Raw genomic sequence first — 15118 nt, forward strand, 5'->3', positions numbered from 1 at the left:
TTCAAAAGATCTACTAGAGACATACTCATGCCAGCAATGAATAATCATATGATACAAACAAAATCTTGCTCAAACGAATTAAGAACACAAGCCTATCCTCACATGTTTAGCATGTGATTAGAATGCCATATAAACATTAATTTTTTGAAATGGTGCCACATATTTAATCACTTTCATTTCACTGGCATTTCTCTGCAAGGTATTACAATACCCCAAGCTTCTCTCAGAGTTCTTTTAATTAACATATTGGCTTGTGATAATAACTTGAACATTGACTGGCTAGTCAGGGCTTATTAATGATTTTTTAAAAATAATTGGTAAAATAATGGCATTGTCTTTAAGAAATATTCAAAACTCTGCCAGCATACTGAGGGGAAAAATGGCTTTATGAATAACTACAGAAGAATTTTCTTGAAATATCAAACTTCTTCCTTAAATTATTATTAGTCTGTGTTTGTATGTTACTCTGGATATTTAAAACTGCAAAGCCATCAACAAATGCTGATGCTTCCCAAAGATTTTACTTCACTAAAGAAATAGAATTAAGTCAAAATAAGCCCTTTTTATCTCAAGAGCTTTGGAATAAATTCCAATAGTGACCTAACATTAGGTCATATCCATTATGTCACATAGCAATAAGCAAATCAACACTGATTAAGTTCTGCACCAGGGATCACAAGGAAAAGAGTCATTTGTCATTTATTTATCATCAATAGAAATAACATTCAGAATGAGAGAGGTAATAGTCCTGCAGTACTGTCAAGGTCACATTTGGAGCTTTTCTGTTTGTTTGGTTTTTTGTTTTGTTTTTTTGCTAGGCAATTGGGGTTAAGTGACTTGCCCAGGGTCACAAGCTAGTAAGTATCAACTGTCTGAGGCAGGATTTGAACTCAAGTTCTCCTGACTCCAGGGCAGGTGCTCTATTCACTGCACCACCTAGCTACCCCTACATTTGGAGCTTTTTGCTTAGTTTATACACATGACATTTTAGGAAGGATAATGACAAGCTGGATTGCATTCCAAGGGTGACCAAGATAGTAACGAACATATCATATGAAGATTGACTGAAACAATGAATAATTAATAATTTTTACAAATAATAATAATTACTAGCATTTACATAACATTTTAAGACTTGCACAGTGATTTACAAATATTATCTTATTTGATCCTCACAACAATCCTGGAAGGTAGGTGTTATTATTATCCCCATTTTACAATAATAAAACTGAGGCAGACAGAGGTTAAGTGACTTACCTAAGATCACACAGCTAGTAAATATCTCAGGCTGGATTTGAACTCAGGTCTTCCTGACTCCAGTGCTTTGTCCACTGCACCACCTGCATACCTCTAGGATAAGATTTGTGTGTGTGTGTATACATACAAGCACGTATGTGTGTATATATACCATATACATATATTATATAACATATATATATATATATATATATATATATATATATATACATATAATTGATGGAGGGGAAGGGCAAGTATCATAATGCTACAAATATTTGAGTGGCAGTTATGTGAGAATGGCATGAGGGGCAGAACTAGGTATAACGGATGGAAGTTGTAGAGAGGCAGATCTCAGATAGGTATAATGAAACATTAAAAGAGCATCCAAAAGTGGAATGAGCTGCCTCTGTAAGTAGAGAGTTTCCTCTAAAATGGAGGTCTTGAAGAGGACGTTGTATGACTACTTTCTGGGAATGTTGAAGAGGAGATTCCTGCTCAATTACATGGGGTATTAGATGAACTTTGGCATCCTTTCTCACTCTAAGATCCTGTGAGTCTACAGTGAGCCTTGAAATGTTATCTAAAAACATTCTTTACCATGATAAATCACCTACTCACAGTCTGAGGGCCAGATAGCATGTCAGAGCCATTGGGGCAAGTCTCTTATTTTAGAGATGAGGAAATTGAGATTTAATGACTATGAATGATTACCAAACCTACATGTCCAATTCTGAAGGAAGCTAGAATGAAGACAATTCATCCCCTGACTCAGAAATTATTAGGAATCAAATAGGCGCAATGAAGTTTTAGGGACAAGGTCCTTGATTCACATATGTGATAGATACACAGATATACAGTCTGTGAAATCCAAATTAATTCACATTACACTTGTCTATTGTATATAATCATCTCGTATTCTCTCATAGTAAACTTGGCTTTTCACATACAGATAAGCTACACCTGGGGTATTTTGATAAGAAGGTACATAATCTTTAAGGGAGAAAAATAGAGACAGGAAAGCAGGGGTATGATCTTGAATTTTGTGGAATAGACACATTTTTATATAAGAGAAGACAATCATGAGACTATCTACTCCAAGCTGGAAAGGACTTTCAAAGACATCTAATCCAACTCCTTCATTTTATGGATGATGAAATTGAATCCAACAAGGGTTACGTGACTAGCTCAAAGTCATACAGGTAGTGACAAAGTTGGGATACAAACCCAGATATTCTGACTTCAAGTCCAGTGCTCTTCCAATGGCTAGCTATCAAAGGGCTAAGAGAATTGTCAGTCAAGTAAAAGGAGAAGAATCAGCAGAGTGATAAATTATAGAAACTAAGGAAGTTTAGATTTTCAAAAGGGACACATAGGGAAGAGGATATTATAGACATCAGTATCAAAGGCTGTTAAGAAAAGTCAAGGAGAATAAATATTGGAGAAAGATCACTGGATTTGACAATGAAAAGGTCATTCTTGATCTTTGAGAAAACAGTGTTAGAGATAGAAGAGAAATCAGGAGATGAAGGAGAAAATAGAATTGAGGAAATGGAGGCAGCTAGGTGGCACAGTGCAGCGGCATCAAACACGTGGCTGGAAACATCCCAAGTTCGGCTTGAAACAGATTAAAATGTAACTGGGAAATATTTAACAAAATAAAAATGCAATAAAACATAGGCAATATTACATTTTAAAACTAAGTCAATAAGCAGGGTGCAGGGATCCTTATGTATAGATTAGTCATTTTTATTTGAGTTTGACCAACTGGTGTAGTAGACAGAGTGCTAGACCTAGAGTCAGGAAGACCTGAATTCAAATCCAGGCTCAGGTATGCATTAACTTGTATGATCTTGGACAGGTCACTTAACTTCTGTTTTCTTCAATTTCTTCAACTGCAAAGTGGGAATAATAATAGCACCTACCTCCCAGGGTCATTGAGAGGATCAAATGAGGTAATACTGACATTCTTACTGTCGTGGTGGTGGTGGTTGTTATTTAGAAAAACTACTATAACATTGTTCATTGAAGCCTGGGAAAGGGAAGAATTTGTGAAAGACAGGAACTTACTAGCAATCTACACATATCTGAAGAGATTCCACATGGAAGAGAGATGAGAGTTGTTTTACTTGGTTCCAAAGGGTAGAACCAATCAACAATGTGTAAAAATCAAATAGACCACTACATGTAAATTGAAGAAAATGTTTCCATCAATTAGAGCCGTCCACAAGTACAATGCAATACCTATAAAGGTAGTGAGCTTCCCATCATACGAGGCCTTCCAATGAACATCTTCCTACTTCACTCCTGGCTCTTAGATTCCCATGTTTCCTTCAAATCTCTGCTCAAGTGACACCTATAATACAAAATCTTTCTGGATCCCTCCAGCTTCTAGTGCCCTCCTTCCCCAAATTTACTTTGCATTTCTTAGAATAAACATATGTTTTCAGGTGTTTACTCTGATAGAACATAAGCTCCTTGAACGGTAAGACTGTTTTATTTTTGTGTTTGTATCCCCCACTTTTAGCACACAGTAGGCACTTAATAAATGCTAGCTGTTTTTTGTTTGATATCCATTCCCAAAGATTGATATAATCATTGGTAATTTCACAAGAAAAAGTAGTTTACAAATTTTGTGAATATGAACATACAGCCTACATAAAGTCTCTATCTCATAATGACAATATAAATATGGAAGAGGAGAAAGGTGACAGAAACTAGCAATGTTCTATAGAATACTTCATAAAACAACTTTGCTTTTCTCCCAAATCCTAGCACCTTTCAGGATAAAGTCTGGCTTATTTCAAAATATGGCATATCTCCAAGATCATTAAAAAAGTCCCAACTAGGTTACTGTAGATTATTTAAATTCTTTTTTTTAACTGAAATTGATTACACCCTCAGAGAATGATGATCAAATCAAGTCACTTAAAATTCACATCAGAATACATTAATTAAGTTTAAAGGTGTATTCCTGCAAGTTTTTCTAGGTTTCAAAGCACTAGGGACATCCTCCCATCTATCTGTAATCAGTATCTCCCTAAAGCGACAATTCTGAGCTTTTCCAATTGGTCTGAAGTATTTCATTTCCCAGAGTCTTCCACTAGTAAAGAACTTACATTTTTTTGCAGTGTGGGCATTTTGCTAGAGTGTTGAACCTCAGTTCCATCCACTGTAAAACAAAGAAAGAAAATGAGAGGAAACAGTTGGAAAAAAATCAGACCTGAAAAAATATTTACAGTGTCACCAGGGATCACTGCAAAAACATCCCACTTCTCATGCTTTCTTAAGGTCTGCCTCCCCCAACTCTCTGCTTATTCCTTAAATGGAATAGCTTTGGCATCTTCCCCATGACACAGTTCCCATGACTTTCCCCAGGCTCTTTGACGTAATCCAGGTTCATTTTACAACCTAGTCTGAAGGCAAGTCTGTAATTAAGGTCATTTCTTTCAGTTTTAGGACTGTGCTCACTCCTAGTGGTCTGGGACAAATATCTTGTGGGACTATCCTAAACAATGAACCCTTGCACCTAGTGACACCATTCATCCTGAAGGCTCCTATTCCTAGTTCTCTCTGCCCCTCCTCCTACATACTCCTCCATAATCTTTATAGTCAGTATTTTACAGAAGCAAATTTTCAGGACCCATACTGTACTGCAATGACCCAGTTTACAAAGCCATGAAGAAAAATAAGCAGAAAAAGTTAGATTAGTGTAAGAGGAGGTCATGTTTGGCAGGGTATTTGAGAGGAAGCCAGGGCTCTGGTTTTAGTCCAATGCTCCTTTTAATCATGTCAACCAAGAGAAACTACACTCCTGTTTCAAGTTCCCTACCTGTAAATGCAGAGATTGGGATCTGCTACTTATCTCACAAGGATGGTATTTAAATACCTAAATGCTTTGTATTAATTAGCAATTTGTAGGGTTTAGAAAGAAGATAATACAAAGTTCCAAATAAATTATCATCACACCTAGACTATTAATCACCATTCTCTATCATGCTGCCTTCCACTGTAGAGCTAGTTTCATTTACATTCAATGGGAATTTTTTTTAATAGTTCAGAGTTCTCCATCAAAGAAATTATTTTGGCTTTATTGAAATAATTCTTTTAATTTGGACCCAAAATTCATTTACCTTTTTTCAGAACTTCAGGATTCTCATTTTCTCTGGTACTCTAAAGTTATACAAATTCAATGTTTACACAATAAGGGGATGCAGTTGAAAAGTGCCTTTTACTGGGCATTTGCTATGCCTTGAAGAGGAGCCTTAGAAATAGGAACAAACCTGTCTTCATTTGCCCAGATTCTTTTTTTCTCTTTCAAGGAGTTAGAAACCCTCAACTGTTCTTTTCTTCCTTGGTCACAAATGTAAACCAACGGCCAATAAGCCCTTCACCTTCAATTCACAAAGAAGGAATTCTTTTCAATAACCAAAAATGTCAAGCCAGCCTTCATGATTATAATGCTCTATTCCTGTAAGAAGCTGTAATAATTTGTGTTAATTATTTTGCTCACATTACAGACATAGTTTCACTGATGCTGTATCACAAGTCCTCTAGATAAACAAATTAATTAATCAATAAACATTTGTTAAGTCCCTAGTATATGTCAGGCATGGTGCTAAGCTCTGTGGATACAAAGTCAAAAGCATAATAGTTTCTGCCCGTGATAAGCTCACAATCTAGCTGGAAGTGACAGTATGTACATGTAAGTAGATACAAAATAGAATAAAGGTTATATATGGGAAAGGGATGGCATCAACATCTGGGGCGATGTTGGTATGTGAGCTGAAATTTAAAGCAAATTGGGGATTCTAGGACACAGAGGTAAGGAGGAAGGGCATTCTAGGTATGAAAACAGCCAATATGGGATATGAAGTGCTGTGTGAGTGGACAGTATATGTGCGAAGGGGAATAATATGTAGTAACAGTGGAAGTAGAATGTGGCAGATCATAAAAACTTTTAAGTGAGATTACATTTTGCCCCCAGAGGTAATAGGGAGCCACTGTGGTTCATCAAATAGGAAAGTGACATGTACTTTAGGAAATATAGTGTGACAGCTACGTGGATTACAGACTGAACTAGGAAGAAATGAGGCAAGGACACCTCTTGGTAGGCTATATCCCAGGTAATAAAGGCCTAAGCTGTGTGAATGGAGAGGAGGGTGCATATGGGAGAGATGTTGTGGAGGTAGAAATGAAAAGATTTAGCAACTGATTGGTGAATCGGGTGAGATGGAGAAGTCAAACATGATACTAAGATTATAAAACTAAGTAAATGGAAGGGCAGTGATACCCTCAGAAATTCAGAAGAGGCATGAGTCTTGGGGGATAGATAACAAGATAATGAGTTTGAGATGCCTTGCAAAACATTTTTTTCTGTAGCTCCTGCACTTAGCACAGTGCCCGGCACATTTTAAATCCTTAATAAACATTTGTGTGTGATTGGTAATCCAGTACAAAATGTAGAATAAGCAGTTGTTGATGTAGGAGTAGAGTTCAGGAAAGAGATAGACAGAGAGAGAGAGAGAGAGAGAGAGAGAGAGAGAGAGAGAGAGAGAGAGAGAGAGAGAGAGAGAGAGAGAGTGTGTGTGTGTGTGTGTGTGTGTGTGTGTGTGTGTGTGTGTAAACCACCAGCATAGAGACAATTAAATTCATGTGAGCTAATGAGATCACCCAGGAGGAGAATAAAAGAAAGAAGAGAAGAGGGGCAATGGCAGAACTTTGGTTTATAGAAACAGTTAGGAGGCATGATATGGTTAATTATCCAGCAAAGGAGGCTAACAAGAAATAGCCAGAGAGGTATGAGAAGAAGGTAGTCAATAGTCTCAAATGCTGAAGAGAAGTAAAGGATAAAGGCCAACTAAAAAAAGTTAAGAGATCACTGGTAACTTTGGAGAGCAGTTTCAGTTGAGGAAGTTGGAACCCAAGTTGCAAAGGACTGAGAAATGAGAGGCCAGGAAGTGGAAATAAGGAATGTAAATAGCCTTTGCTATGTTATCTGGCAGATTGATTAATTTTTATTTGTTTGGTATGGCAATTTTATCTTGTTGGATTTGGAATATTACATTTCCCACTTTATAGGCCATGAACTTAGGTATTCCATATCTAAGAGAAGAATGGCCTGATAGGTCAATCCTGGAGCCACAAATCAAAAGCTGGGAGTTAAAATCCTAATTCTACATCTGACGTAGTTATTATGCCAACATGGAAAATTTTACTAATATTTGGAAAGATAATTGGACCCTAGAGTCAAAGGACCTGGGTTCACATCCCACCTCAGAGGCTTATTAAATGAATAACTTTCGGTAACACAAACACAATGGCCTCTAAGAAATTTCCAGGTCTAAATCTATAATTCAATCAATTCAGGTCTCAATTTTGTTGTTTTTTGTTTTTTTAGGAAAAAGGGTTAGAACTCATTTAGTCTAACCTCATCTTTTTTCAGGTGATGAAACTGCAGCTCCAAAATGTCATAAAATTTGCTCAAGGTTACACAGTTTGTTAGTGTCAGATTAGGTTCTGAATTTCCAGACTCCTATTAAGATGTATAAAGTGGTGTAAAAAAGTACTTTCCAAAAAAATTTCTCTTTCAAATAGATTTAAAATATTAAAAAATCATTTATGAACTAATATAATCAGTTGATGTTTTTACAGTAAATACTTAATTGACACATCCAGCCACATATAAAAGCAATACTTTGTCTTCTGTTTTCCAAATACTTAAAATGTTCCATTATTTCATAGGTGAAGTTAATAACTGCACTGACATAGATCTCAACCTCTATATGCTTAAGCAGTGGCTGTTCAAGAATGCTGGAGGCCAAAATAATTCATTACACGGTGGGCCAGCCTTCTGGTGATGAGTCCCTTTGACTTCTGAACTTTAGCTGATCCTCAGAAAACCATCTGAACTGTCCTTCAGACTTTTCTAGCTTTATATGACATTCCAGAACTGGTGTACTGCTGACTTTGATAATACCTGGTCACCTCTATGTCACCATGTGACATTGGATTCCTCATTTTTCAGGAGACATTTCATCCCTTGCCACCCTTCCAGTCAGTCAGTCAAGAAACATTTATTGAGGGGCAGCTAGATAGCAAAGTGGATAGAGTACCGGCCCTGGATTCAGGAGGACCTGAGTTCAAATCCAGCCTCAGACATATAACACTCACTAGCTGTGTGACTCTGGGTAAGTCACAACCCCACTGCCTAATCCAAAAAAAAAAAACCCAAAACATTTATTGAGCACTTACTTTACTTGAACTGGCCATCCTCCATACCTGGAATTCACTTCTTCCTAACCTCTGCCTCAGAGTCCCTTTATTTCTTTAAGATTCAGCTCAGGTATTATGTTTAGCATAAAACCTTTCCTAATCCCCCCAACGCAAGTGCCCTGCTTCCCAAATAATGATGTATCGAACCACTTTGTATTTGTTATTTATTCACTTTACATTTATCCTGTTTATATTTGTATATGTTCTCATCTTCTCCATTCTAATGTAAGCTCATTAGGAGTACAGACTGTTTCATTCTTTGCACCTGAATTGCTAGCACCTAGCACAGTGCCTGGCATATAGTGGTCCCTTTATAAATAATTAATAATTGTTTGGTCAATTGACACCATCTACCAGGCACTATACTAAGCAACACAGATGCAAAGAAAGTCGAAGACAGCCCCTGCCCTCAAAGACCATCCTTTCCAACGAGGAGTCAACATGCAAATAATCAAGTACGTAGAGGATACATACAGAGCGATGAAGGCAGTGTCAGAGGGGAAGTCACTAGCAGCTCTGAGGACTAGGAAAGGTCTCCTGCAGAAGATGGGATTTAGGTTGGACCTTGAAGGAAGCCAGAAAAACTAAGAGCTGAGGTGGCTATGGATGTTCAATGCTGGATGCTCTCATGCCCCACATCTAATCTCTCATGCCCTCCAACACACCAGAACAGGGGAAGGAGTCACCCTCCTTTAGCCCTCCTCACTCAGCAACCTTTCTTCTTTTGAGGTTCATTCCATTTATCTGTATCATCATATCTAGATCCTTGTTATTAAGCTCTAGGAATTGCTATGAAAAATTTCAGTTTCTCATTCAGTCTCTTGGTCACTTCCCAAGGACTTTTGGGACTTCATTCAACCTTTCTTTCCACTCTAATTCTTGTCCTCTATCTTGGAGGCTTTAATGTCCAAAATTATATATCTTCAAACACTGTGCCATCCAGTTTATCAACCCCCTTTTTTCCCATGACCAGGGACTGAACCCTAATGCCCTCCTTGTAAATGAATCACTGTATTCTGTTGGGTTACAATGAGGATTGGAGAGTGCATAAAAGAGAAGGGAGGAAGATGATAGAATAAAATGAGTGATATGCCCTAATCAAAAGTAGAGGTGAACTAGGAAGATAATTGCTGTAATCTTTCAGCAAGAACTATAAGGGAATGAGAGAAGTGTCAAAAGGAAGGTATGAAAGAGGGGACATGAAAGTGAAATGTCTCAACCTGATGAGGGAGGACATCCACTGAAGAACACTCCCAAGGGGTAAAAGACATATTATTAATGGTAAGGGGGATCTTGCAATGAGTTTAACATGCAGAAATTTGGTATACAGGGAGATCATTTCATCTGAGAGAGTGTTGTGTCTCCACAGACAATATTCTACATCAGGAGAAGGGAAATCAGACCTCCTGGGGTAAAACTGGCACCAAGAAGGGTAGGAAAACATGGTGATAAAGAAGAAATCTCATAACAAAGTAGAAAGAGAATGATGATGGAAAGGTAGAGTAAGGGGAAGAACTGGAACGAATGAGTGGAGACACAGGGAAATTTCCACCATGGGGCAATGTCTCCATCCCCATTATTTCTCTCATGGATTGAAACTTCTACATGTGAAAAACAGGAAGAAAGAGGTGAGATATCAAGATCTTCAAAGGCAATAATAGGATTTGGCTAATACATAGTACTCAAATGTGGTACTTAAGAGATTTTAATTCCATAAGAAACACAGAAAGATTAAAGTATGAGTAAGTATGTTTACAGACAATGATACAAAGAATAATAGCACAGAATTGAGAGAAACAGCAGAAAGTTAGTGAAAAGAATAAGATAAAGAAATCTTTCTTAGAAAAAGGAAAAAATAACATCTAAAATAAATTGAAAAGGAGAGAAGTCCATGAACTTATAAAAATATTTTGAGAAGATGGCAGAGTAGTAAGAAGAAGTAGAGCAAACTCTTTAATGGTGACAGGAGCATTCAAGACAAGAACCCAGAAAAAGAGAATAGCTCCAAAACATCTACAAGCGAAGTTTCACTGAAAAACACAGCTTGGGCACAAATTCAACTAGAATTCCTGGAAGAGATTTTTAATTAAACACTGAACTGAATGGGGAAGAATTATTACTAATTTTTTTTTTAGAAAAGAAAGTAATCAATAAGCACTTTCCTGACAAAACAGCTACCTGAATAGGTCAACTCCCTAGCTCCTTTACACATACAACAGAAAAATTCTTAAATTTGCCCTAGACTGAATAATGATCAAAAAATCTAATGAGAAGGGGCAGCTAGATGGCACAGTGGATAGAACACCGGCCCTGAAGTCAGGAGGACTTGAGTTCAAATCCAGCCTCAGACCAAACACTTGACACTTACTAGCTGTGTGACCCTGGGCAAGTCACTTAACCCCAACTGCCTAAAAAAAAATCTAATGAGAAATTACAGTGATAAGTTCTATGGCAGAACTGCACTAAAGCCAGCCAGAAGTCCACAGAAATAGGAAAGAACGTAACAATGTGACCAGTGATCAGAAAGAAGAGGCTTATAACCTGGCAAGGCTTTGTGTCTAGAGGCAGGAAGAGTTAAGGATTACTGTGAGGACATGCCCAAGAGGGTTGGAAAAGCCCCAGGGATGAGACTTTGGAAGCCGAAGGGAACAGGAGCTGGTAATATCTTGTGCCTCAGTGCTCAGACTTGGATAGCCCAGGCTCAGGAGTTGTGATGTTCCCAACACTCTGTCTTGAGATACCAGAGAGAGCTCTAATTGATCCAGTGTTCTAAAATTTAATCCAGATAGGCATAGCCCCAGCAGGTAGAATTCATCACCAGAACCCAGGGAACCCAGAGTGAGACCAAGCATTATAAACCACTCCATCCAAAAGTGAAGCAGGGGGTAGATACTGGCACTAGTTCAAAGCTCTAATTCAGGAACTAAAGCTGGAGAAAGGAACAGATTTTTTTTTAAATACCAAGCATTATGAACCTCTTTGCATATCTAACTCTATAACAGCTACAAGCAAAGACTCAAAGGAAAAAAAAATTTCTATAAAGACCACATGAATCCCTAGAAGAAATGAAGTAAGAGATAAGAAACGAAATAGAGGTCCTTAAAAAAAGAAATTGGAATGTGAATAAGTTGCTTAGATGAGAAAGTAGTAAACTTTATCCAATAAATGAGCTCCCTGAAAACTAGAATAGACGGAATAAAAATCAATGGCTCCATAAGACAAAAAATATTATAACAAAATCAAAAGATTGAAAAATGAAAGTAAATATATATTAAAAAGAAACAATTTGGAAAATAGTTCAAACACTAATCATTTAAGAAAAGTTGCAGTCTTTGAAAATCATGATTAAAAACAATGATGAATAAGTTCTTTTTTTGGTCATGGCTTTCAGGTAATCCAGTAATTCTTAAATTATCTCTCCTCAATTTATTTCCCAAGTCAATTGGTTCTGCTATGAGTTGCCTTATATTTTCTATTTTTTCAGTGTTAATATTGCTTCTTGTCTCATGGAGCCATTAGCTTTTATTTGGTACTTTCTAATTTTCAGAGAGTTTGTTGTTTGGGCAAGGTTTTAAACCTCCCGTGCCAAGCCATTAATTTACTTTCCAATTCTTCTCCTATAGCTCTAATTTCTTTTCTCTAGTACTCTCATTTAATTTATTTTAAAAAATTAACTTTTTTTTAAACTCTTGCTTCATGTCTTTCTGGAAATCTAGTTTTTCTTTGAGACTTTGCTTGTAGATGTTTTGGAGCCATTTTCTTCTGGGTTATGTCTTGAACATTCCTGTCACCATAAAAGAGTTTGCTATATTCCTTGCTACTCTACTATCTTCTCAAAATAGTTTTATAAGTTTATAGACTCCAAGTTAAGAACTCATGCCTTAAGTAATCTAGTCTCATAAAGGAAATAGAATTAGCTGCAAAGGAACTACAAAAAGAAAGGGGAAAACTTCTGGTCCTTATGGACTTATGAAAGTATTCTCTCAAACTTTTACTGTTTTTCCCCTTTTTTTGGTGAGGCAATCAGGGTTAAGTGACTTGCCCAGGGTCACACAGTTAGTAAGTGTCAAGTGTCTGAGGCCAAATTTGAACTCAGGTCCTCCTGACTCCAAGGCCAGAGCTCTATCTATTGTGCCACCTAGCTGCCCCTCAAACTTTTAAAGAATGATAAATACCTGTACTACATAAATTGTTCTCAAAAATTGAGAAAGTACTCTACCAGACTTCTTTTGGAAACAAATGTAATACTAATACTTAAACTGGAAAAGGAAAAAACACAGAAGATCTATAGACCACTATCATTAAAAAATATCAATTCAAAAAAATTAAATAAAATCAAACAGATTATAGAATTTTCCTCCCAAGAAATCACTCATTATGACCAAGCTGGATTTATACCAGAGATGCAAAGATGGTTCAACGTTGGGAAATCAACATAATAAACCTTATTATAATAAAATATCCTAAACCATATGCTCCAAATCACTAATAATAAGAGAAATGCAAATCAAAACAAGCCTGAGGTTTTACCTCATACCCAACAAGTTGATAAAGATAAAAAGATTGGAATAGGCAATTGGGGGTGGGAAGGAAGGGTAGTGGAAGACAAGTATACTAATGCATTGTTCATATGGCTGTGGACTATTACAACAATTTTAGAAAGCACTTTGAAATTATTCAGAAAAAGTGGCTAGATTTTCAACAACCTTTAACTCAGAGACTCCCCTGCTAAACACATAACCCAAGGAAGTTAGTGACAAAAATAAATGCTTCACATAGTCCAAAATATTTATAGCAGTATATTTTGTAGTAGCAAAGAACTGGAAACAAAAGTACCTATTGGGGAATGGCTAAACAAATTATACTATATGAAGGTAAAGGAGTATTACTATGCTATAAGAAGTGATGAACATGATGAACACAGAGAAGCATGAAGACACTTAGATTAACAGATGCAAAGTGAGTAGAACCAAGAAAATAGTCTACACAATGACTACAACAATGTAAATGGAAGGAATAAAATAGTAAAAAAAAAATTAAAGTTGTGAAAATATGAAGAACAATATTAGCTCCAAAGAAGGGATATATGAAGATATCTCATGCCATTCTTTTGAAATTCTACAGGTGTGGACTACTGCATACAACTTCCGATTTTTTTATGTATTAAGGATTTGACTGAATCTTTTTCTTCTCTTCTTCCTCTTATTCTTTTTTTTTAACTCTGTTCTAAAGCATGGTTCTCTGAGAGGAGGAGTAGGGTGGATTACAGGGAGAAATCTAAGTAATATTTAAAAAAGATATCAATAAATTGAAAAAAGAGAAGAAAAAGACCAGGACTTGTAAAGTCAGGAGAGTTCATTTCAAATCACAGCTCTGAGACTAAATATATGACCATGAGCGAGTCATTTTATGTCTCTAAGTCTCAGTTTCCTAATCCGTAAAATGGAAGGAATGCTACATGCACCACCTACCTCACAGGGTTGTTGTGAAGAGAGCACTTTGTAAACCTTAAAGAACTATAGAAATGTGAGTTGTTAATACAGAACAATAACAAGAGCTGGGGTGCTTCGAAGCACATCATTCAGACATTTTATGCAAATGGGAATATGCTGTTGTCATTACAGAAGGCCATGTGTACTTGTATTTATTTGTCATGTCTCCAGAAATTTGTAACTCAAGAACATAATTCAGGCCATCTTACTGTTGGGAATATCTTCCTTCTCCTGCCTCCCCAAATCTCTACAATTGAAATCCTGCCACTTGAGAAGGTCCAGGTGAAATGCCACTGATCACACAGGCCAGAGTCACTTGATTCTTTCTTTTAAACTTGAAGGTACTTAATTTATCCCACTCTACAATAAGACCCAGTCAATTTTCTGACCCTGTTATGTTGTTCATTTAGTTACATGAATGTTAAAAAAAATTGGGGAAGTTATAAGGATTTTAATTCACATGTACTGAGGCTATTTTTGCATATATTTCAGCTCTCCAAAAAGGTATCAAGTTGCCAGATAATAGGACTGCCTCTTGTATATCAAGCATAGTAGAAAGAATACTGCACTGAAAGCCAGAAGACTTAGGTTAATAACATTATCTCTGATACCTAGTTTTGTAACCTCAGCCAATCAATTAAACCTTTCAGTCCTGTATACTCAACTGTAAAATTAAGAGTTGGATTAGGTATATGCAAGGTCCCTAAGATTATAAGGTTACCTAAGATGGTAAAGTTCAAAGATTCTGTGGCTCAAAGAATCTTCTGCAATTTTTGTTCCCCGGACAGCAATTAGCATACTTTCATGTCCAATAAAGATGTGCTGAATGAATGATGGTATTGCACTTAGTTAACAGTGTCTAGATGATTATGAGTTAAAACCAAAGGCAACTATCTTAAAAAAAAAACACATCCTGGACAATTGTAGTGATCCACAATTTCCTCATTGAGGTAATTCCCAATACAAATTTAGTTCATAATCACTCCAAGCTCTCTCATCTTACGTGCTTAGAGCTCTCTTCTTGCTTTCTCTCTCTTTTTTTTAACTGGAGAGTAACAGTGTACTATTTTGGTACATGTTATTACTTATAGCATTACAATTGAAAATTGCTTTAA

At 36.6% G+C, this 15118-nt stretch overlaps 1 protein-coding gene across 1 annotated transcript in view; it reads right to left on the reverse strand.

Annotated features, from left to right (window-relative positions):
• PIP4P2 (phosphatidylinositol-4,5-bisphosphate 4-phosphatase 2) overlaps positions 1-15118 on the reverse strand; it is a 70006-nt gene that overhangs the window by 10807 nt on the left and 44081 nt on the right. The window contains exon 5 of the mRNA XM_020972887.2: positions 4356-4408. Within this exon, the coding sequence (XP_020828546.1) occupies positions 4356-4408 (53 nt within the window). The remainder of the gene's footprint in view (positions 1-4355; positions 4409-15118) is intronic.

The sequence above is a fragment of the Phascolarctos cinereus genome, unplaced genomic scaffold (genome assembly GCF_003287225.1).
Source record: "Phascolarctos cinereus isolate Bilbo 61053 unplaced genomic scaffold, phaCin_HiC Scaffold_4;HRSCAF=312, whole genome shotgun sequence".
In the NCBI taxonomy this organism is placed as follows: domain Eukaryota; kingdom Metazoa; phylum Chordata; class Mammalia; order Diprotodontia; family Phascolarctidae; genus Phascolarctos; species Phascolarctos cinereus.